The sequence below is a fragment of the Ambystoma mexicanum genome, chromosome 8, assembly GCF_040938575.1.
Source record: "Ambystoma mexicanum isolate Mex_15411 chromosome 8, UKY_AmexF1_1, whole genome shotgun sequence".
In the NCBI taxonomy this organism is placed as follows: Eukaryota; Metazoa; Chordata; class Amphibia; order Caudata; family Ambystomatidae; genus Ambystoma; species Ambystoma mexicanum.
Window position 1 is genome coordinate 1,601,710,446 of NC_090929.1, and position 21,661 is coordinate 1,601,732,106.

The window sequence follows — 21,661 nt, forward strand, 5'->3', positions numbered from 1 at the left end:
ATCTTTGATTGAACATAAAATCCAGACTTCAGAACTGTGGAGTTCGAAAGGCTTTATCTGTCTGTAAAAGACCTGTGGTCAGAGTAAATTATGATATGATATGATAGGTTATTTATAACGCGCTTAATACCAAGAGGTTTCTAAGCGTGGACCTGGAGATGGAACCTGTGGTTCTCCGTGTCTAATTGCTTCCAAGGCGAGCACGTTGCCCCTGAGCTGTCCTCCCGAGACTTTAAACTTAGGTTTAAAGTTACCACTAAATAGACAACTTCGTTGCTCTGTAAAGGTTTTCTGCAGAATTATTACGTCAACAAATACAAATGCCCGAGAGCTGTCATGTTTGGGATATTACAATAGAATGTGTCTGAACAATCCGACTGGGCATCAGGTGACGCATAGAAATGGTGTGGTGCATTGGGAACAGTAGAGAAGTATTCCGAAGCAACATGTCAGTCACCCATGAGTAAAAGCAAAATGAGTGCCATGGGAGTTGCAGGCATTGCAGGCTTTATGTACTGGTATGAGCCCCTTGCTCCAAGGAAGACGCATTTGGTTGCTTGCACCCGCCCTCCACATCCCTCCTGCCAGCATGTGCCCTAACCTTTCCCAAATATTAGAGACGAAAACTACAAAGGACCCTCCATTACCAGTGCACTGCCACTCCCTCCACTCCGCTGCCCTCTCCACTCCCAATTCCTCTGTCTGCCTCACGCCACGTGGACATAGAAGCTGGCTCCTCCTGAAGCCCCAGTTTGCTTTTTCATGGTGCCTATCTTGACTATTTTTTTCTTAAAATAATGCCTTTCTCACCCTGGATTAAACCCTTGGATGCTTATGGCGATTGAAGGCTTTGCGACGGATCATGCCAGCTCGTAATGACCAAGAAGCATCCGTAATCACCTGGTCTGGCTTTCTAGCACCTTAGTGATGCGTCCCAGTCAATCTGATTGTGTGGAGCATGGGTTATATCTGGCTTACAAGCTCACTCTCCAAGCAGTCTGAAGGTTTCTCCCTCCCACACCTACCTTTCTCTACCCGCCCCACAATAGTTCCACTGTTTAAAGACGACCTTTCACCAGATATCTTCCCAGTCTGCTGCTACCTGCCTGAGCTCTCGTTAAATGACCTTGCTGCACCCAAGCAGATATAACCTGCAGCCGTGGGTTGGTACTGCTAACATAAAATGGAATATTTTGCGTGTGGCTAGCATCAGACCTCACCACAAGGGTGATTTCTGAACCAGGAATCTCAGACTGTCTTGAATAATGAGGCAGCCTAGAGCAGTGATGTGGGCACGATGCACTATTGGAATCATAGGCAACCGTTAATCTAGTGTAGGGCATTATGAAGCAAAAAAATCCTTCACTTTTTTCAAGGTAGAGTGGATAGCAGAGTGTGACAGATTTAGCACTGTAGAATTTTGGGGCAGGGGGGGGTTCAATATTCCAGACTAAAGGATGTGAAGTTCAGCATTGTTCTAGAATTGTTTCTTTTATCAGAATGAGTGCCGTTGACCCCTCTTAGGAACGATGGAGACGCCAATGGTAATTGAACTCAATATGTCCCAGGATGCAGTGGGAGCAATGGTGGTGTCAACACAATGGGAATGCAGGAAATCAATGAAGATGATCCCAGCGAAATGGAATTCTAGGTGACTCTGGTGGGGTTTATATTGTCTGACCCAAGGTGGCAAGCCTTTCACCATACAACAACCTGCTGAACCTTGAGAGATCTAGTTATGCTGCTCTATAAAAAAAAAATTCTGATGTTTATCTATCTGCTTAGAATCACATGCTGTGCATAGGTCCGACATCCAGTGGTCACTGCGGAGTATTGCATTTTGTTTTTCGTAGTGGAAAAGGGGACGTCGACAAGGCGTGTCTGAAACACTATCCCTATAGTGACGTGCGTTGTACCCACAATCCCTCACGCGTCGAAGTCCCTCAGATTGTTTTTTTCCGCCCAGCTACTGGTCGCCTATACGCGGAGCTCCTCGAGAGACATTGCAGATTTCATCTCCTTGACCTTTGGTCGTTTTCCTATTAATATATAACACATAGATCCCTCCCTCGACGCAGTTGTGAAGCTGTTTCTCCGCCGAGCAAGATCTTCGACGGAGGGGACGAGCGGAGGAGATCCTTCAGCGTTGCCGAACACGTGGCCTGGCCTCGCAGGCCAAATACAGTAGGGAGAGTGGGGTCGTGGGACATCTCTGTTTCCTTTCTGAGAATGCCTTTCCTTTTCCCCTTCCTTTCCCTTGGGGTCGTTATCACGATTTACTGCCTCGGCTATGGAGAGGACACCCTTTAGGTTTTGCCCGCGTTGCAAGGGCAAGTTCACTTGGAAGGACAAGCATTCACGGTGTAACCGCTGCTTGCCCCTCGATCACAAAGAGGAGGGTTGCACGGCTCGTCGGCTTCTTAAGCCAAAGACTCTAAAAGACCGTAGGGTCAAGAGGCCGATTCCTCACCCGCTGCTGCTACCACCGACAGTGACGAGGAACGTGATAACACGACCTCCGCTACGGAAGTCGTAGACCCCTCTAAAGAGCGCTCGCGCTCTTCCTCGTCTGTCCCCGGCCCCGACGGGCTCGGCTCACGCCCTGCTTATGGGGATGAACACCCCGGCAACACTGACGCACACGATACCACACAACCCACGGCTCTTCTTCGTCAAAGACGAAGAAAGCATCAGCGCCCAAGGAGACGCAGGTTCCACCGGCGGCCTCCTCGGACCGTTCAGGTTCGAAGCCCCTCTCGCAACCGCAGCCGCGACCAGCGACTGGGCGTTCGGCAAATAAGGGCGCCGCCCCCAAACCAGGAGGAAGGTCTGGAAGACAGCCCAGACATGGTAGGAGAAGGCTTCGGAGAAAATCCAGAAGAAGGGCCTTCACATCTCTGGCAATCCCCATCAGTATATTCGGACACTGATGTCCTGAACCTAAATCCTCCTGACAATTCACCTCTTAGGAACACGTCTCCCATAGACTATCAGCCCACATTCAATGCCCTGTTGCGCAGACCAGCAGCACATTTCGAACTGGACACTGGGGAGATCTCTCCTGAAATAGACTTTGTGGAAAGAGTAATTAAGGAGAAACCCCCGGTCAGCCAGACCATTCCCCTCCTCGCTTCAGTGAAGAGAAGAATCATCCCTTCGCTATCCACGCCCGCACTAATCAGAGGAGTTAATCCAAGAATTGAAAAACTTTTCACTCCTTCACCCTCAGACCCGCTGTACATCAGGGGACATTCTATTCCTGACTCCCTTGTAGTAACTAATACAAGGAAGAGGGCAGGGGTGCCGCTGTCCACCAGCGAGGCACCACCTGACAAGGAGGGCAAGAGATTATATGCCCTTGGAAAGAGAGTCACATCCTCGGCTGCCTTTTCTGCAAGAATTGCGAACAACAATTCTTTGCTAGCTAGCTACGCAGACGTGCAGTGGGCCAAACTGCGCAAAGACGCCGAAGAAGCGCCGGAACTATACGGACACGCCTGCTATCAACTATTGGCGAAGGAACCCAGGTCAACCAGAGCATTGTGAAGAACTCTCTGGATGCTGCAGAGACAGCGGGACGTTCCCTGGTTCAGGGAATACTCCTAAAACGCCATGTATGGCTGCGTAACTCAGGGTTCAAACCGGAGACACAGGCGTCTTTAATAAATAAACCTATTGAAGACTCAAACCTCTTCAGGAAAGCGGTGGATGAGGCGCTGGAGATGGCTAAAAAAGAGTTTGATACTATCAAAACTCTTGACCAGATCTCTAAGCCCACTACCAGACGCGGCTATGGCAACAAACGCTTTTTTCGTGGCCAACGCCAACAGCAGAATCAGCAGCAACAGTACCCTGCCACCAATTACCAGACCAATAGTGGGCAGTACAGCCAAAGAGGCCAGCGCCGTGGCAAGGGGAGAGGTCGGGGGTCCACCCCCAGAGGCTCCCAAGCCCCCAACAACACCAAGTGACGCGAAGATTTGCGTCCCCTCCCATGCAACACCGGTCGGGGGCCGGCTAACATCCTTCTTCCAGCATGGGAGGGAATAACGTCAGACCGCTGGGTACTTTCCACCGTAGCCCACGGATACTGCATCGAATTCAACGGCTCCCCAACATACAGACCCCCGAGGGGACGACGCATGACACCAGAACACCTTGCCATCCTTCTCCAAGAAGTAGAACAACTGCTGGAAAAAGGAGCCATAGAGGTCGTGCCTCTATCTCAGGTAACGGAAGGTATTTATTCAGTGTACTTCCTTGTACCCAAAAAGGATCTAACCATGCGCCCTGTATTAGATCTGCGCCCAGCGAACAAGTTTGTCAAACCCCAGTAGTTTTGTATGGTGACCTTACAGGAAGTGATCAACCTGCTATCACAAGGAGATTACATGACAACACTAGACATGAAAGATGCATACTTTCATATTTTAATGTTGCCAGCACACAGAAAATACCTCAGGTTCGTGATAGAGGGCAAACACTACCAGTTCAGAGTGCTACCCTTCGGCATAGCATCTGCACCAAGGGTATTCACGAAGGTACTGGCAGTGGCCCACCTGCGCAGGTTGTCCATCCCAGTTTACCCTTACCTCGACGACTGGCTCATAACAGGGGATTCTTACGAAACATGCTTCTCCAATACCCAAAATACTGTAGACCTTTTGTTCCAGCTGGGCTTCTCCATCAACGAAAAGAAGTCCAGCCTAGACCCCAGCCAGATCAAACAATTCCTAGGGGCTCTAATTCAAACAAAGGACGGCCTCGTCTTCCCCTCCAACGAGAGGGTCCAAAACATGCTGTTTCAGATCCCTCAATATGTGGCCGGTCGAGAGGTGATGGTACGCAAAGCAATGCGCTTGCTAGGCATGATGGGGTTGTGTATTTATTTGGTACCTCACGCGCGCCTGCGCATGCGCCCAATGCAAGAGTGGCTCAACAGCCAGTGGTGTCAGGCCAGCGGACTATGGGACGATCTAGTGGTGGTCTCGCAGGCCTTGGTTCTCTCGCTATGGTGGTGGACAAAGGAAAACCTGGAAAGAGGGAAACCCTTTGCCACACCCGCGGCGGAAGCCTCTCTAACCACAGACGCATCCCTCACAGGATGGGGGGCTCACCTATCCCATCAGACTGCTCACGGAGTATGGACTCCGAACGTAGCATCCAAACACATAAATCTACTGGAGCTACTAGCTGTGTTCAAGGCGCTAAAAGCCTTCCAGGAACACCTACAAGGCAAAACAGTGATGGTCCTTACAGACAGCACCACAGCCATGTACTACGTCAACAAGCAGGGGGGCACCCACTCTCCAGGACTGTCCAAACTGGCCCAAAATATATGGAAGTGGGCTCACAAACAAAACATGTTCCTACTGTCACAACATGTACCAGGGGAACTCAATCTGCTGGCAGACAAACTCAGCAGAGATTTCCCCCTGCCCGAAGAGTACGAATGGCGACTGCACGAAGACATCGTCTTCGACGTCTTCACACAATGGGGATTCCCAGAAATAGACCTGTTCGCAACCCTGAAGAACTCACAATGCCAAAGTTACGCCTCCAGGTACCCCCAGAACCAATCCAAGGGGAACGGTCTGTCGATGCAATGGTCATGGAAATTTGTTTACGCTTTTCCCCCCGACTCCCCTTCTCAACAAGGTGGTGCACAAGATGCACCAGGAACAAGTGACCATGATACTGGTGGCCCCAATGTGGGCCCGACAGCCATGGTTCGCTCACTTGATGGAGATGTCTCTATCTCCCCCAGTGAAACTCCCCTGCCCGTACAACATGCTGTCACAAGACAAGGGCAGGACTCTGCATCCATGCCCCCAGAACATGAACTTAGCAGCCTGGCTCCTGAGATCATAGAATTTGGACATCTACAGCTCCCGCAGAGATGCATGGACATCCTCAGGGAAGCCAGAAAACCTAACACTCGCCACTGCTATTCTAGCAAGTGGAATAGATTTGTCATCTGGTGCAGAGGAAAGAGCATCAACCCGATTGACTGCTCTCCCACACATATTGTTCTATACCTGACCCATTTATTGGATTCAGGTCTAGTGTTCAATTCCATTAAAGTCCACCTAGCGGCACTTTCTGTATACACCACTTCCCAACTCAAAGTGTCGTGGTGGAAGATCCCTGTTATAAAGGCCTTCATGGAGGGAGTAAAGAGAATACACCCCCCGATAGCTGACCCAGCTCCCGGATGGGACCTTAACGTGGTACTTACCAGACTCATGGGCTCACCATTTGAACCCATGCACAAAGCATCTCTTAAAGACCTCACTCTTAAGACTGCTTTTCTAATAGCTATCACCTCCATCAGGAGAGTAAGTGAACTACAGGCTCTTTCTGTTCTAGACCCCTTCGTTACAGTTCACAGAGATAAGATGGTTCTACGCACGCACCCAAGGTTTGCTCCGAAATTCATATCGAAATTCCACGTAAACCAGTCTATAGAACTACCAACGTTCTTTCAAAATCCTTCCAACTTGGGAGAAAAAAGTCTGCACACACTAGATGTGCGCTGAGCGGTCATGTTCTACATGGAAAGAACCAGACCACTGAGGAAGACTAATCAGTTCTTCATCTCGGTGGCAGCAGGAAGAGAAGGGGATGCAGTTTCAAAGTCCACTATTTCTAGATGGATTGTTCAATGCATCACTATCTGCTATACTCTTGCTAAGAGAGAACTGCCCTTTAAGCCAAGAGCACACTCTACTCGAGGCACGGGGGCGCCCATAGCATTCATTGCAAATGTTCCCCTTGAGTCCATCTGCGAAGCGGCTACCTGGAGTTCTGTGCACACCTTTACAAAACACTACTGTCTAGATGCACACTCGAGATCTGACTCCCATGTGGGACAGGCAGTATTAAGACATCTTTTCTCTACTGTTCCTTCTCATAACCCACCGCCAACTCCGGGTACTGCTCGCTAGTCTATGCACAGCATGTGATTCTAAGCAGATTAACAAACATCAGAAGACAATGCATTACTTACCATAAAAGCATTTCTGATGGTTGTATCTGCTTAGATTCACATGCACCCACCCTTCCTCCCCGCTCGGATGGAAGGAGCATAGACTTCCTTTTATATCTCTCTTTTCTGTACTCACTCGCGTCTAGAAGGCTCCCTCAGGGCAGAAAAATACAAACAGAGGGACCTCGACGCGTGAGGGATTGTGGGTACAACGCACGTCACTATAGGGATAGTGTTTCAGACACGCCTTGTCGACGTCCCCTTTTTGACTACGAAAAACAAAATGCAATACTCCGCAGTGACCACTGGATGTCGGATCTATGCACAGCATGTGAATCTAAGCAGATACAACCATCAGAAATGCTTTTACGGTAAGTAATGCATTGTCATTCATGTTGTAGCCCTTTAAATCTTGATGATTTCAGCATTATCGTAGAGTGGTAAAATAAAAATAATGGCATGCTATGTTGCCCTCCATGGTTGCACACAACTGTGTTTTAGCAGACCATAGTCTGACATAACATACATAGTAACAGCACTGTAGTTAAGAGTAGATGACATTTTACTTTGAAACTGACAAAGCTCCATCCGAGCGTATAAACACACCACTCCGGTGGACATTTGTCGCAGACATGGCTGCCCACACGCATGCATTAGAATGCAGAAACGACAAATTCGGTCTAGCTGGGAACATAACGTGTTTTCGCCTCCTTAGACCAGATTAAGCCTCAGAAGAGCACTGACTTTTGGTGGGTCAATACCTGGACAGCAAGCGTTCAAAGCTTCAATGGCTAGAGGGGTGATTGCAGGAGGCATACAAGGCTCAGCTCAAGGAATCACCAAGGGGCATGCACACTCACGCGATCAGTGACAAGGCAGCGGCTGTTGCCTTCCAGCATCACGTACCGTGGCAGGTGATTAGCAGGGCGGAGACATGTGCAATCTGTTTTCCTAGAGTGTCAAGCTATCCTCCCTAGGCTGGTTGTATCGGTGGTAGTCGCACATACAGGATGGAGGAAAGGGGACGGGATGTAGGAGTCATTAAGTGTTACTCACTGGAGCGACTTACATACTCCTCGTCCATAGTCCCCTTTCCTCCCTATACTTCCCACCACCCTTCCCCCTGACAAACAGCAGAGAGGATGAGCAGTTTATTAGTTAATACAGCCAATGCATCAAAGGGGACTGAGAGGTGGCGCTGGTGGGCAGGGTTAAGGGAGCGCATGCCAGCACAAGAAGCTTAGCCTGACCATACACTGCGTGTAAACCTTCTCCCCGGTCAATGAGAACCCCGGGACATGTGTGGTGGGAAGAAGTGGAAAATACAGAACCTCACGTCGTGTCCCACCCTCCATGCGCCACCAGGCGCCACACGTGATCTCAACCATATTGCAAGCTCTCGTCATACATTGCATCGAAGTGAGGAATACTGCCCTCAGGAGCAACAGAGCAACCATCGCCCTCTCAATCTGGACATGAGCCCTGGCATGGTGAGTTGGTTGTACCTTAACACTGGCAATCCTCATGAGTGTAGGCTTTACTTTTTTGAGGTTTTAGCATTACCTCCATTTAAAAAAAGTTATTTTTTCTTAAATTTATAAACGACCTTGCACTCTTGTGCGCTCTCTCCCTCTTGCTCTCTCTTCGTCTACGTTGTAGTAAGGTACTGTTTTAATACTGAGGATCTAAAGTAAAAAACGAGTCCTAGTTGGCACACAAAACCCAAGTTGGCCCTCAGTATGATAGGAACAACAAAGTATGTGTGTTCGAGCATTCCACTGTCTAATTTACTATGTTCTCTTCTTCCTTATGTGAATTCTGGAGATGCATGTTAAATCAGATTTCACTTATAGACAAATTACCCAGCAAGCAAACACACATACACATAAACACTGAATAATAAAGTAATTAACATATTAAGAGACAGACCTAGGGCTGTCCGATAGTACTTCAATAGATTATATGGGAATACTGTGCGCTTGTGAGGTTTGATCTTTGACTAGTGTTGGCTGTGTGAGTGGTTTGAAATGGTTTGTAATACCCAGTTTAAAGTAAGGTGATGCTGCACAGGCAAGCTGGTAGCAGTTAGGCTCCCAATTTCTCTGCTTATAGCCACACAGTTTTTGTAGTAGGAACCACAATAAAACAATGGGACACAATTCTCATTCGATATTGGTAAGGGAAATTGAAGTTGCAATCCAATTTGTTTTGTCATTCTAGTTATTTACGCAGGTGTTCGAACCCTAGAGGCATCGGAATGCTGTACATAAAACCAGGGGGATATACTTTGCATTGGGTTGGCACCAGAGATCATGGAAAGAAATGAAAAGGATACATAAGAAGCTGTATTTCTGCACATTGACTACAATTTTTGTTGAATAGATTTTGAATTTTGATCGGAGATTGGGTATCCCGGGCAGAGGGTATACATTTGATACAGGTGAAGTGGATGTTGCGTCTTGGGGTGGATTTGGGCTGGTACAGTCCCCGAACTGCTGCTGGGAGAGGGGACAATGAGTAGTACGGGCAGATTACTACATATTCTGGGGACTTCATCTGGGAAGACATAGTGACATGGTCTGAGTTTTATTGGAATACAGTGATCACAGGCTTTTCCTCAAGAGTGAGGAGAGATGTCTCTGTAGTTTTACCTTAAAAGTATGGTAACGGAATGGACTTCTAGTGGGAAGTAATTACAGATAAGCGATTGAAGGACCTCATTTCCATAGCATGTTTCAAACAAGTACTACTATTGCTCAATTCAATTTGTCCACTTCACTATGATGATAAACTGAGTTGGCTTGTTGTGTCTGGGACCCCTTTCCTTCAAGGGAATATAGATCTCGTTTGAGAGCACTCAACTCCCTGAGGGAATTTGATGGTGTAGCCATATATTTCCCCAGATAATTTAATTGGCTGGGCCCGCCATAGACATACTTAAACAGGCGATGATGCATCCAGCCTGGCGTCTGGTAAGTTGGTCTTAGTGCATGGGAGCCTCAACTGTGTATGTGTTGGAAAATTGAGGACTCTGTCAGAGGTCCGTGACACACATTGGAGAAACATAGGAAGAGGCTTGTTCAGTAATCAAGCGTACTGAAGAATAAAGTGTTGATGAGGATATCAGCAGTGTGGAAGACTGTATAGGGTCAAATCTAGCAAAGGTGGTGTAGTTGATCTGAGTCATTAGTAACTGTTGATGTTATCATGGTAAAGTTCCTCAGTTAGTTGTCAAAGTGGTTCTCGAGGTTGGGAGAATAGTGTTTGGGTGGAAGAAGTCTGGGAGGAAACAGGGACTAATGAGGTGGTTTTGGGAGAAGTTTGCAAAGGGAAAGTAGAAGGCTTTAGAATGAGGCAGCAAGTGACCATCCAGTACTGCATGGAAAAGAGACTGTGCATTATGTTCAACGGCGTGTGGTAGGGAAGGGGACAGACTACTTTGCCCATTGGAACAGATAATGTCCCCTATAGAGGTAGTTTAAAGGGAAACAAGAAGGCCTCTGAACACAGACCATCGGGGCTCCCACTGGTAGTGGGCTATTCTTTTTATACTAAACTAACACTGAGAGATTGTATCAGTGCAGGTGGCTTGACAAGAGGAAAACCAGGAGTGTGTGGCCCCTGCGATGGCCAATGCGGCCTATGAGTTTAGGAGCGTGAAGTTGTCCATGGCACTCCAAAGCAGTCCATGTGGATCAGGATTGAAGGGGTACTGTTGTGAGTATCAGAAAACATCAAGTTAGAGATACGGAACAGCATTTTCAATGCTGCTTTATTTGCAGAGTTCAGGTACAGGTGGGTTGTCGCTGCAGGTTTATGCATTTTGGGTGGGGGGGCAGGCTGAAGAATGGAAAGGGCGATTAAGACATTGGCTCTCATTACAAGTTAGTTGGTCTGGATATAATGGTGCCGGTAAAACCGTACCGGCATTGTTTTCCAGACCGGCTAACTACAAATTCTGTGGCTGTGTGGTGTTACACCTGCCAGGTCTGACCTGGCGGGCGTAATGCCACTGGCCGCAGACGGACGCAGAAACACTGGCACCATTACCACATGGTGCTGGTGTTTCCACTTCCCCATTCCCATGGAGTCAGTCCTATGGGTCTCCACGGGAATGGGGATTTACAGAATGCCGGCTCTGGAATTACCGGATCACCAGGGCTGTAATGCCCCTGTAATTCCAGCAAGTCCGGAGCCGGTAAATCCCTACAGGTCCGGCGGCAGCCGCCGGTTTTAACAGCATGGCCACTGCCGGACTCGTAATGAGGGCCATTGTGCTTAGAATTTGTGAGACAGGCAGGCCTTGTGCATTTTTTTGTGGGAAAAGGCAGCAACAGTCCTAATGTATTATGCAGAGGAGCGTCAATGACCGAGCAGACCGTAGAGCATTGTATGGTGGGTTTGGATGATGGAATGCCTCCTCAATGGGTTGTGCTTGGGATTTATTGGATGGGTCTTCTCTGTGCTCAAGGTTGATAGGGCAAAGGTAGTGCTAGAGCATATTAGACGTTGTTTCCATGGCAGAGGACAACCTTGTGGCATATGCTGGGATATTCAAAACCATGGGCAGCATGTGGGACCCTAATATGTTGTGCACAGATAGTAGCTGTCCTTGTATTGTACTGGACATTTGGAGAATGGAATCTTCTCTGCTTATTTGTCCTAGGAGGCCAGGCATGGAGGCTGTGCTTGATTATAGGTCTGTGCCGGGTTTCTGGTAATAAAGGGAACCCAGTACAGTGTGATTGATATTAGAAGGATGAATATGGATGAAATGTATTTGATGGGCCCAACTGTGTTCTGCGATTGCTGTTTAGAGGCGCCCTAATGGATTGAGTGCTGACGGTGTCAGGATTGGTGAAGGAGAGGGGTTGATGTTGGGTTTGAAGCTGGTTTCAATTGTGCTGTGGGTTGGTGGCTGAGTGTTCTAAAGCATTGTGCAGTATAGCAGTAGATCTAGAAGGCAGTGTTTACCATAATGCACTGTGTCTGAGTGGCGGGTAGTCAAAGGAAGGGAGGACTCATTCTGCTGGGGTGGGCAGTTGGGGACGGAACTGGCTCTAATTCATTTTGCTGTTGATGTGAAGCTGAGAGAGGGCCTTAAAGTATTGTGCGCAAAATATGGTTTAGAGAAGGGAGATGCCATGGATCTGTGGTTGACCAAAAGCTGCCCTAACTCATTGTCGGGGAGACGTGCTTGTCCAACGGGAGCTTAATCACGTTCGGGGGTTGGTGGAAGGAATGGGCCCGAATACATTTTGTTGTAGGTTTACAAGACAGAGGTGGGTCATGATAATTATGTGGCGCCTCTGATTGCATTGTGAGCGCAGAGACGTTCAGGGAGGCAGCTGCTGGGTACCTCCAAGGGCCGCGCACCGCCATCTGGATCCAGTTAGCCCGCGTGGCAGTAGGCTGAGCCTCACTTCCTCCCACCCGTAATGTTATAGGCAGTGATCCTGCTATGTCCAGACATAATTGAAAATGACCTGCATTGTCAAGCCAGTTGGTGCTCTGAAAATGCAGACTCGTAAAATATGTGGGGCAGGTAGCCTGTGGAGATGGATCTTAGCTAACAATGATGCGTTTATGTACATGGAGAGTTTCATAAAGTACGCGGCACACATGGCTTTATGTAAATGATGGTTCCTGGGCCTTGGGTCCTTAAGTCATGCTTGTCCTTTGAATCGACGGTGTGTCTCAATTTTGTCTCTTTCGACCCTCCCTTGACTTACCGTGGATTCATTCTCGAGTGTTTTTCCTCATTTGGGTATACATTTGTTAGTATTGTCTGAGTGAACAACATTGTTGTATGTACCATTTATTCTGGGCTTATCTCATTGGGGAATTTCATGGTGCCGGGAATTACTGGACAGCCCAAAAGGTCCCATTGCAGACGAGAAGGGCGAGTTCACACTTCTCAGTTCACCCCCTTATGTTAAGTTTTTTTTTGGGGAATAATGAAGCTCTTGCCCTTCAAATGGCCTTCTGTAGCTTGGGATCCTGCAAGTAAAAAGGTATAGTTAAAGGTGGGTTCGAGGGGGCAGAGCAGAGGTTGTATACGTTACAAGAAATAGTCAGGGAGTTGCTGTTGCCCGTTTGCTTGTGGTTTGCCGTTGCCTGTTTGCTTGTGGTTTGTGCACAGTAGAGTCTTTGCTAGGTGTTGGTTTTAAGCGGGCCGGAACCTATCACCTGCACGCACGTTTGTGTAGGGGTATGCTGAGGGGTCAAGAGGGAGCTAAATGCTAGTGCCAGAATATAGTTGCATAACAAGCACCAGTTGTGGGTCAGTGTGCGCGTCCACACCACACAGCAATTCATTGAAGCATTGCTTCACATAGTGTATAATAATGCACCATGACATCGAAACGTTATTGGAGTCTAGATGAATTGGACTGCGGCATGCTCTGCATTATCAGGCATATTGTTATGATGTGTCTAACAGGGGACACTTGCACATCTTCACACCGCCTAGCACACGAGAAAGCACGTTGGTGCAAAGAAATTGTCCAAGAGTTCTTGCTGTACCAGAAGGCCATCCCTGTCTTCATCACACTCGCTGCGTGGCAGCACTTCATCAGCGGCATGTGTTTCGTTCTCCTCTCGGGGATGCATGTTGACATCTGTGGGCAGAAGGACATGTCGTCTGATACACATGTTGTTCAGCTTGGCACAGACTACAAAGATTTTCCTCAACCCTTCTGGCCTGTACATTAGGTGCCCCTCTGGTCGGTTGGAGAAAGAAAAATCGTTGCATCAGTAAGCCGAAGGTCTGTTCGATGCACAGCCTGGTCCTGATCTGTTTCTCATTGTAGGCCACGCCTTGTGGTGTGCGTAGATTGCGCTCAGGTGTCATAAGCCACGGAAATGTGGGTATCCAGAGTTATCTGCAAGGCAAAGGGCAGTGGTGTCAGTAACAGAAACATGAGGATGTGTGGCATTTTTATGGCTTGTTAATCAATATTCTCTTGATGAGGTCAGGGTGCATTAGTGAACATGGTTGTATATACTTCAAATCAATTTATGTGACATGTACCATGGGGTACATATGCATTGTCACTTTGGGATTCCCCTTACACATATATCTTAACCACCGGTGTAACATTCAAACACTGTGATAGGATTAGCAATGCACATGTCTATGGAGCCATGTGCTGTGCTTTTATGCATGTGCCCTGAGGGGCGAACAGTTGCTATTGTGAATTTTCGGGTTTGTGCGTTCCTCCTCTTCGGAAATGATATTCATGGTATGTAACATACATGTCAAGAAATAGGGGCACCTGGCTATTCCCTGATCTCTCCAGGTACTACAAACTGTATAAGGGCAATTGATCAGGGTGGCCCCAGTTGTACAAAAGAGCACAAAAACAATTGGGTAGTATTTATAACATAGATCTCAAACTGTGGATTACATACAGAGAAAATAATTGCCACTGGTAAGTGAACCTGACACATTTCCAACAAAGAAAAATATACAAGGTAAAAAACATGTGGTGCACTTTTTTTTAAATGTCTACAGACTAACAATGTGCACCCCCTCACATTTCAAGTGGGGTTTGATATTGGTGTTGAATTAAACATCAAATACTTTGTCCCCGGTGGGTATGATTGACACTAATATACATAAAAAGTTGACTGTGTTTCGCCTTATATCGATTTTGATGGCTGTGGGTAAAACGGCCTTCATCAGGACCAGGAATCGTGGTCTGGGTTCTTCACAACCTTTCCTGTGGTGTAAATGCAACAAAAAACAAATGTACACTACTGAGTGTTCGCCCGGGAAAGATATATATATAATAAGCTCCATCTGTAGCTGAAGCAGTGTCCCCAGGAGGGCAGACTTATTGTGCTTAAGTAATGTAGCACGTGATATTGAATGTTGCTGCTATGTTGGCTGTGGCCACGCAATTCCACCAGTGGTGTGTTTGCACTAGGACTGCAATTGTTTATGACCTGTTGGAGAAACAGGAATACGGAAAAGACATAACTACTTTAGTTCTATTTAATTCATATGCTGGCATTATGCTTCCTGTCCAGAGTGTTAGTCTGGTAGGCTAATGGGGTCTGGTAAGCTACTGGTATTGCAAGAACTTACCCCAATCATGGAAAGTATTCTGCCCGGACAATCAGCTGGGGATTCGGCATGACTGGAACGTCCTCAAGGGTCCCAATTGATCAGTTCGGAAAAATAAAACGATGAGACAGCATGCTGCTGTTCAGGTTTTTTTCTTTTCTGCACACGAGTTACAATGGCTAGTGTATAACTCTACCCAACACGACCTGACACTCCGATGTGGGCCGTCTATCACGGCAGCAAATGCTGTCCTTATTGTCCAAGATAATGTAATATCTTATCTCGGTGCTTCTAAATTGCAAAGTCTCCCGTGCACTCTGTGTCATGTGTGAGAGAGCGGAACGCAAATCAGTTTTTTATGAGCTGCCACGTCTGTTGCACTGGTGACTGGCCACAGCTGAGAGGCGAAGCTTGAAAGGAGGTTTTTTGGGGAGGCCATCTTTGAATGGACCATAGTTACCTGGTGGTCTCTACCTACCGAAATATTTGTAGGTGTGTAAATATGGCCTAAGCCAGGTCTATACATGCAAGAAATATTATATATCTAAGATTCAGATCTGTACCGGGCCACACAGTCACCTCAACCTAGTAAGAGAGGCATCAGTGCAGGACCGCGCTCACATATGGTGGTGGACGTGGAAAAAACGGCCACTATTACAGTTCAATAGTGTGCTGTGTGCCTACTGTGAATAGAATAAATTGAAGCTCTTAAACTCCGAAACAATGGTGTGTCCTAACTCCAAACAAAGTTTGCCCGTATGGGACCACCTATGTTGTATGTGTGGTAACGCTAGTGTGGTGATGTAGGCGGGAGTGGAAACAACTGCCAGGACAGTGTGTCAACCTAAGGAATCTCCTCCCCCTGTTGTCACTATTATGGCTGTGTGTAATTGCCTTCTACGGCTCCCGTGTCACTTATTTCAAATCACTTCCCAGTTTGCACCTAGTACATTAAAAAACATGACTCTCACAATACTGATAGGAACCCTTATTCCAGATGCCCATGTCTCAATGTTTGTCTACCTGTCAGTATTGCTATTATAACAACATTGGAATCCTGGCCCAACAGACAATTGGTGCTTACATGACTAGTACATTGCATCAATCTGTCTCTTTGTTTCACTACATACATGCCATCACTGCCTGGCAATCAGTGTGCAGTGGTAAACTGTGTTAGTGCCTGTGCAGGTATGGTTTCGTATGCATTGTGGTACCTGTAGTTCTCACTTAGTGTGGATTATTTACTTGGTATCATATTATGTTTTACTGCCATGCTACAGCATTGTCCTGCAGGGCCAAGTCCTTTGGGTTGATGGCTGTTATGAGTTGGGTGAGAGTGAAGGTCCTGCATGCACTTTGCTGTGACAGGGGATGCATTGATCAGTCATTGTAATGGGTGCCCCCCCACCCGCTTCAGGACTCTTTTCACTTGTGGTGCAAGTTTGTAATGTGTGATGGCACTTGTACCCATTATCCATGTGCATTGCCCTTTGTGGATCTCCATGTAGTCAGGCAGCGAGCTGTTTCGCAGGACCATGGCATCATGGGTGGAACTAAGCACATCAGTGTGTGATGGTGAGGTCTGCATCAGAGGTTACCTGCACATTCAGGAAATGGTACTACTTCCTGTTCTGATTTATCTCTTCTGCTGCCTGAGGGGCCACCAACGCCACATGGGTGCAGTCCAGGGCTGCTATAACATCGGACAGGTGAGCGGCTGAGTAGAATTGTGCCTTTGTGGCATTTATTTTAGCCGTGGTACTAGGCAAGGAGATGCACTGAGGTGCATGCCGCAAAAGTACATCAAGCATCTGCCCAAGCACGATTAGAAATGTGGGCTGCAACATGCCATGCAGCATGCCTACAGTGTGCTGTATGTGCTTGTGGCTAGGAAATGAGTACCAACACGAGCTTGAGCAGCGGTGATAAGGCAGCTTGGATGTTGATCCTGCTATGGATGTCATCTTGGATCAGCAAGAGTAGCTGAGTAAAAGGCTCCCAGTTGAGCCGGTACAGTGTTAAGAGCTGGCCATTTATTAATTCCCAGAATGATGGCCTGACTCAAGGAATGTGTGCTCGCCTTGCGTACCGTCTCCTCTACCTCTCTGCTCTGTGTGGACTGTGGCGCTGTTCCTCCCTCAGCACCTCAATGTACACCAGCAGGAGGTGCTGGATTTCCAGGTTAGCAACTCCTAGTGGCAGCATGGTTTTGGAAAGTGTGTTTGGGGAAGGTGTGGGCCTTATGTACCATTTTTGAGTCCATTGGGTGCACCTCTGACTTCATTGCACTCACCTGCTTTGCATTTACCTCCTCCTTTTAGGTGGCTGTAACTGCATTGCATTTTTGGCAAAATTAACACACTTCAGTGGTATTTCGGCAGTATTTCAACTTGTAATACTGCAGAATTAAAGTTTTTGATTAGGGCGTTCATTCCGCTGGTGGAATTGGAGCTGGGCTAATTATGCCGGTTTGCAGTGGAAATCCCACCGGTGGTAATTTCACCCACAGAATTAGCGCCCAGTTACTGGAAATCCCTAATTCGGAGGGTTGGTAAAAGTGGCAGTAATTCTGTTATCGCCACGCTTACCACTTACCGCCCAACTTGTAATGAGTCTTAATATCTTAAAATGATAGTAATTACCTATTAAAATTAGGTACACAATAAACTGCTTTTGCATATCGATAAGCAGCTACCGCAACATGAAGATTGTGTTGTGTTGTCACATAATGCCTTTCTGGTGATGGGGATATGTTTTGTACTGTAAATGGCCCTCTCACTGACCCTAAAATCGACTGCTGTATTTTATTTAATTTTTTCGCACCGGCTGTATTTTTTGCACAGCAGGAAATGCTGAGACTTAGGTATTTCTTCCACTTCTGATAATTGTCACTAGCAGTATTTGCCAACAGCAATAATGTCTTATTCACGGGGTAACACGGATTCCCAATGCCACAGATGTTAGGACGTGACGGAGTAATAATCTGAGTAGTAATTTACCACCAGAGGGATTCTTAACAAATGATGCCCACATGTCTCAGCTTACTTTCCTCAAACCCACACAGTGTCGAATTAATACAGTCTTCCAATAGAACAGCCTGTTTTGATACTTTCTGTGTGTTGTTCCTAATTAAATATTGCATTCTTGTTTTAGGTTCCTCGTTTTTTTAGTCTACTTTACAAAGGTGCATTGAAATTTGTTCTGGACAGTCGCCCCCTCCGTTTACAGTTTCTTTTAACATTTTCTTCTCAGAACTCATTTTTTTCTCTCATTTGTCTCCTCCATCCAGTATCTGCATATGAAGTGGCCGCTGCTTGATGTTCAGGCAGGCAACCTACAAAGCAGGCAAGCACTCAAGGATGCTAGGTCTCCCTCTCCGGCACATATGGTAGTAAGTACATCTTGAAAATAAATGGTGTCTTCTTGATCCATTGCTTGAGTGTTTGTTCATGACAAATCTTTTAATGCTGTGGTTCGTCTGCCTGTTTGTGTATGTGGATGGCAAGGGGTGGAGGGCCAATTGCTACTTGCCCCGTTCAGGTGTGGTTACTTTTGGCTGGCACACAAGGCTTGAGAATTAGGCCGGATTTAGAACTAAATGGGTCAAACAACAAGCCATCCTGTCCCTTTTTCAATTATAGGGGTGAATTCTGCAAAATTGATGTGGCGGCAGTTCTTACATTTTGTTCAACTATTCTGTCCGGTTAAAGACATTAACTCAAACACAATTATTTGTAACAGAAAAGGTGTGTACATGCTACTTGGGTGGTTTCTTGAATCCAGCACTTCAAATGTTATTTTATCCCATTTGGAGACCTTTTGCTATTGACATGATGCAACTATCTGTGCCATCAGATTAGAGGATATTTTCCATATTTGGAAACAGCTCATAGAAAGGGTGAACTGAGGATACACATATAATGAGACACAATTGGGAAAGAATGGAAGCCCATATGCAACATGAAAGCCTGGTAGAGTTTACATTCTGCAAATTAGCATTTGGAAGCCCGAAGACGCTGCCAGTCATACTACAGACTGGCAGCGTCTTCGGTGTTGAGTTAACATGTTTTTGTTGGGAAACTATTTTCATTCTTGAGGTAACTCAAGCGATCCTGTCTGGCATTTGAAATTACAAAAGGATGATATTTTGGCATTTAAAAAAGCTGTGTGTCTGTCTGAATCTGTCATTGCCTTCATCACTTGCGGTAAGGTATTTTTCTGAAGGCGATATCGCACAAACGCCCAATTCACAAATGTCTTCCTTGCCAAGGTTTGGAAGAGTGTCCACTCTGACCCCAACTCGGCCTGTAGATAATCGTTGAAGACCCCTGTAACTGAAGTTGAATAGGTTTACAATACCTTAAGATTGTGCTTTTAAATTTGAAGACTTGCTGCCAAGTAGCTGGTGACGCTTTTTTCTAAAAAAAAATGTTTTGTAATAGCAGTAATTTGCGGGCTATGTCTTACCCACTATGGGATAAACGAAAGTCTGAAATGGTTCTGAGGGAATAGGATATGGTGGCGGGGGTTTCATTTGGTTACTGCCCAGGGATCTGTGCATGTCTTTCCTGTGATGGAACGTGGTTGTCTGAGGCAAGCGCCTCCTCTAATGAAGTGTACCAGTAGCTCGAGGTTTGAGCCTCTGTATGTCAAACATACTCGCCCTCAGCGAAAGTGGGAAATGTTTGGGACATGTGGCTGACTGGGGTAAAAAACCATTATGATTTATGTTTGAAAACCTCCTCTGTCGTATTTGATAGATCTCGTCCTACGGTATGAAAAGATATCACAAGACCTCATTTCAGCTCATTATCATCATTTCTGACGGCTGCATCACCTCCTGCGCACCTCCTGCGTACGAGCTTGCCTGGGAGGCCACCTTACACACCCGCTAGCGTGGGTATGCAGTGTTTATAGCGAAACTTTTATATTGAAACACACATATATTGAGTACTTTATAACGAAAACCTGTATACCGAATGTATTTGTGGGTGGGGTAAAGGGTTATATTTTTTGGGGAAAGTTTGGTGTGGGTGTTTAAGGGCGGTAAACAAGGGTTTGGGGCCAATAACAACAAAAAAAATGCGTTCGGTATACAGGTTTTCGTTATAAAATACTCGATATTTGTGTGTTTCACTATAAAATGGTCGTTATAAAGACATGTAACTGCTAGGGTGCTGATATGACAAAGCTGACTTAAAGTTAACTGAGATTGAGATGGCAATGCTCCTTCAAGCAGCACCCATTTTTATTAAAAACCATGTATCATGTCGCCAAATGTAACTGTTGCTGTCTGTAGTTCCAACCCAAATCCAAATACTTTGAAACACCAAAGACTGTGAGATGACGATCGATATTGGTAACACCATCTTCACAGTGCGTACACTGGTGTTTCTCAGGATCAGCCTGAGCCAGTGTCTCCCTGCTCTTGTGTACAGAGGGCATATAAACAGAAAATATATAACATTCTCTGTTGCATTGTGGCAATAAAAACAGCAACTGTTCATGCTCTTTTGACAAAGTCCAGAGCATTCCTTATGGATATTTGAAATACAAAACTCTGAACAAAACAAGCGCTGACATCCAAGTGCTCCCAATAAACATAGAGCACTTTAACCTCCAGGTACTAAAATCACATCCTATCACAGCAGACATTTGAAGGTAGATCCCTCAAACACCAATCTCTGATGGTCCCCTTCCCCTTTTCCTTCGACTGCTGGGTAATATCATTGGCTCTCTCCAAAGGTCCATTCATACCTATGTTTGACAATTAACCTTTACCTTCCTCCACCCATGGGCGATAATTGGCGCCAATCACCTTTTAGTAGGTGCTTGATTGCATTATGATACTCCTTCAACCATGGGGAGTTCTATAGCCTCACCAAATACACCAGCGATGTAAGGTTGATAACATAGGCACACCTCAGTAACCTGGTTCGACATACACAGGTACTGTTGGCTTATTTTCGGGTAAACCTATTAATTTCTTAAAGATTTTATTTTCCTTAAATTCTATAGCTCTCTTTTTAGCTGTTCCCTATTCCTCAACACCATATGTGGCGAAAGCAACTGCCTGAGCCCTAAATATCTCTTTCGTAGGTCGTAGGGTATTTCATCCAAAATGTGCAGAAAAAGATCCAATGGCCTATCCCCTCTTGCCATTGTTAATTAACTTATGATGATTGTGATTTAGCATATATTCAAATAATGAAAAATATCCACTAGCTCAACTCAAATATTGTTTAAGAGGAGCGAAAGACTCGGGGATTGGTGTATATGTTAACTGTTTAACAAGCTAAGTTTACTCTACAATCCCACCGGTGTATTTGATAGCTGGATAGCTTCATTTGTGAATGACAGGACTCCAAGCCTCTCACCATTCAGTGCATTGACATCAGATTTTAGTTCCATTATGCTCAGAGCAGTATCACTGATCTGGAGCAAGAAGAGGAGAGGGGCCAGTACACCTCCATGTCTTACTTGCTTGGCCATAGGAAATGGGGCTGTTACTCTCCCCACCCGGTCTCCAATGCACAACTGCAAAGTTTGACGTGTATTATTCAGGTATTGCATCTACAAACTCGAGAGAAGCTCCCACTTGG

The 21,661-nt window shown here is 46.3% G+C and overlaps 1 protein-coding gene across 50 annotated transcripts in view; it reads left to right on the top strand.

Moving 5' to 3' along the window:
- The window catches only part of TCF7L2 (transcription factor 7 like 2), a 602,916-nt gene that overhangs the window by 298,789 nt on the left and 282,466 nt on the right, over positions 1-21,661 (top strand). For all 50 annotated transcript variants that reach the window (XM_069611830.1, XM_069611836.1, XM_069611831.1 and 47 more), the window contains one exon: positions 18,349-18,450. In XM_069611830.1, the coding sequence (XP_069467931.1) occupies positions 18,349-18,450 (102 nt within the window). The remainder of the gene's footprint in view (positions 1-18,348; positions 18,451-21,661) is intronic.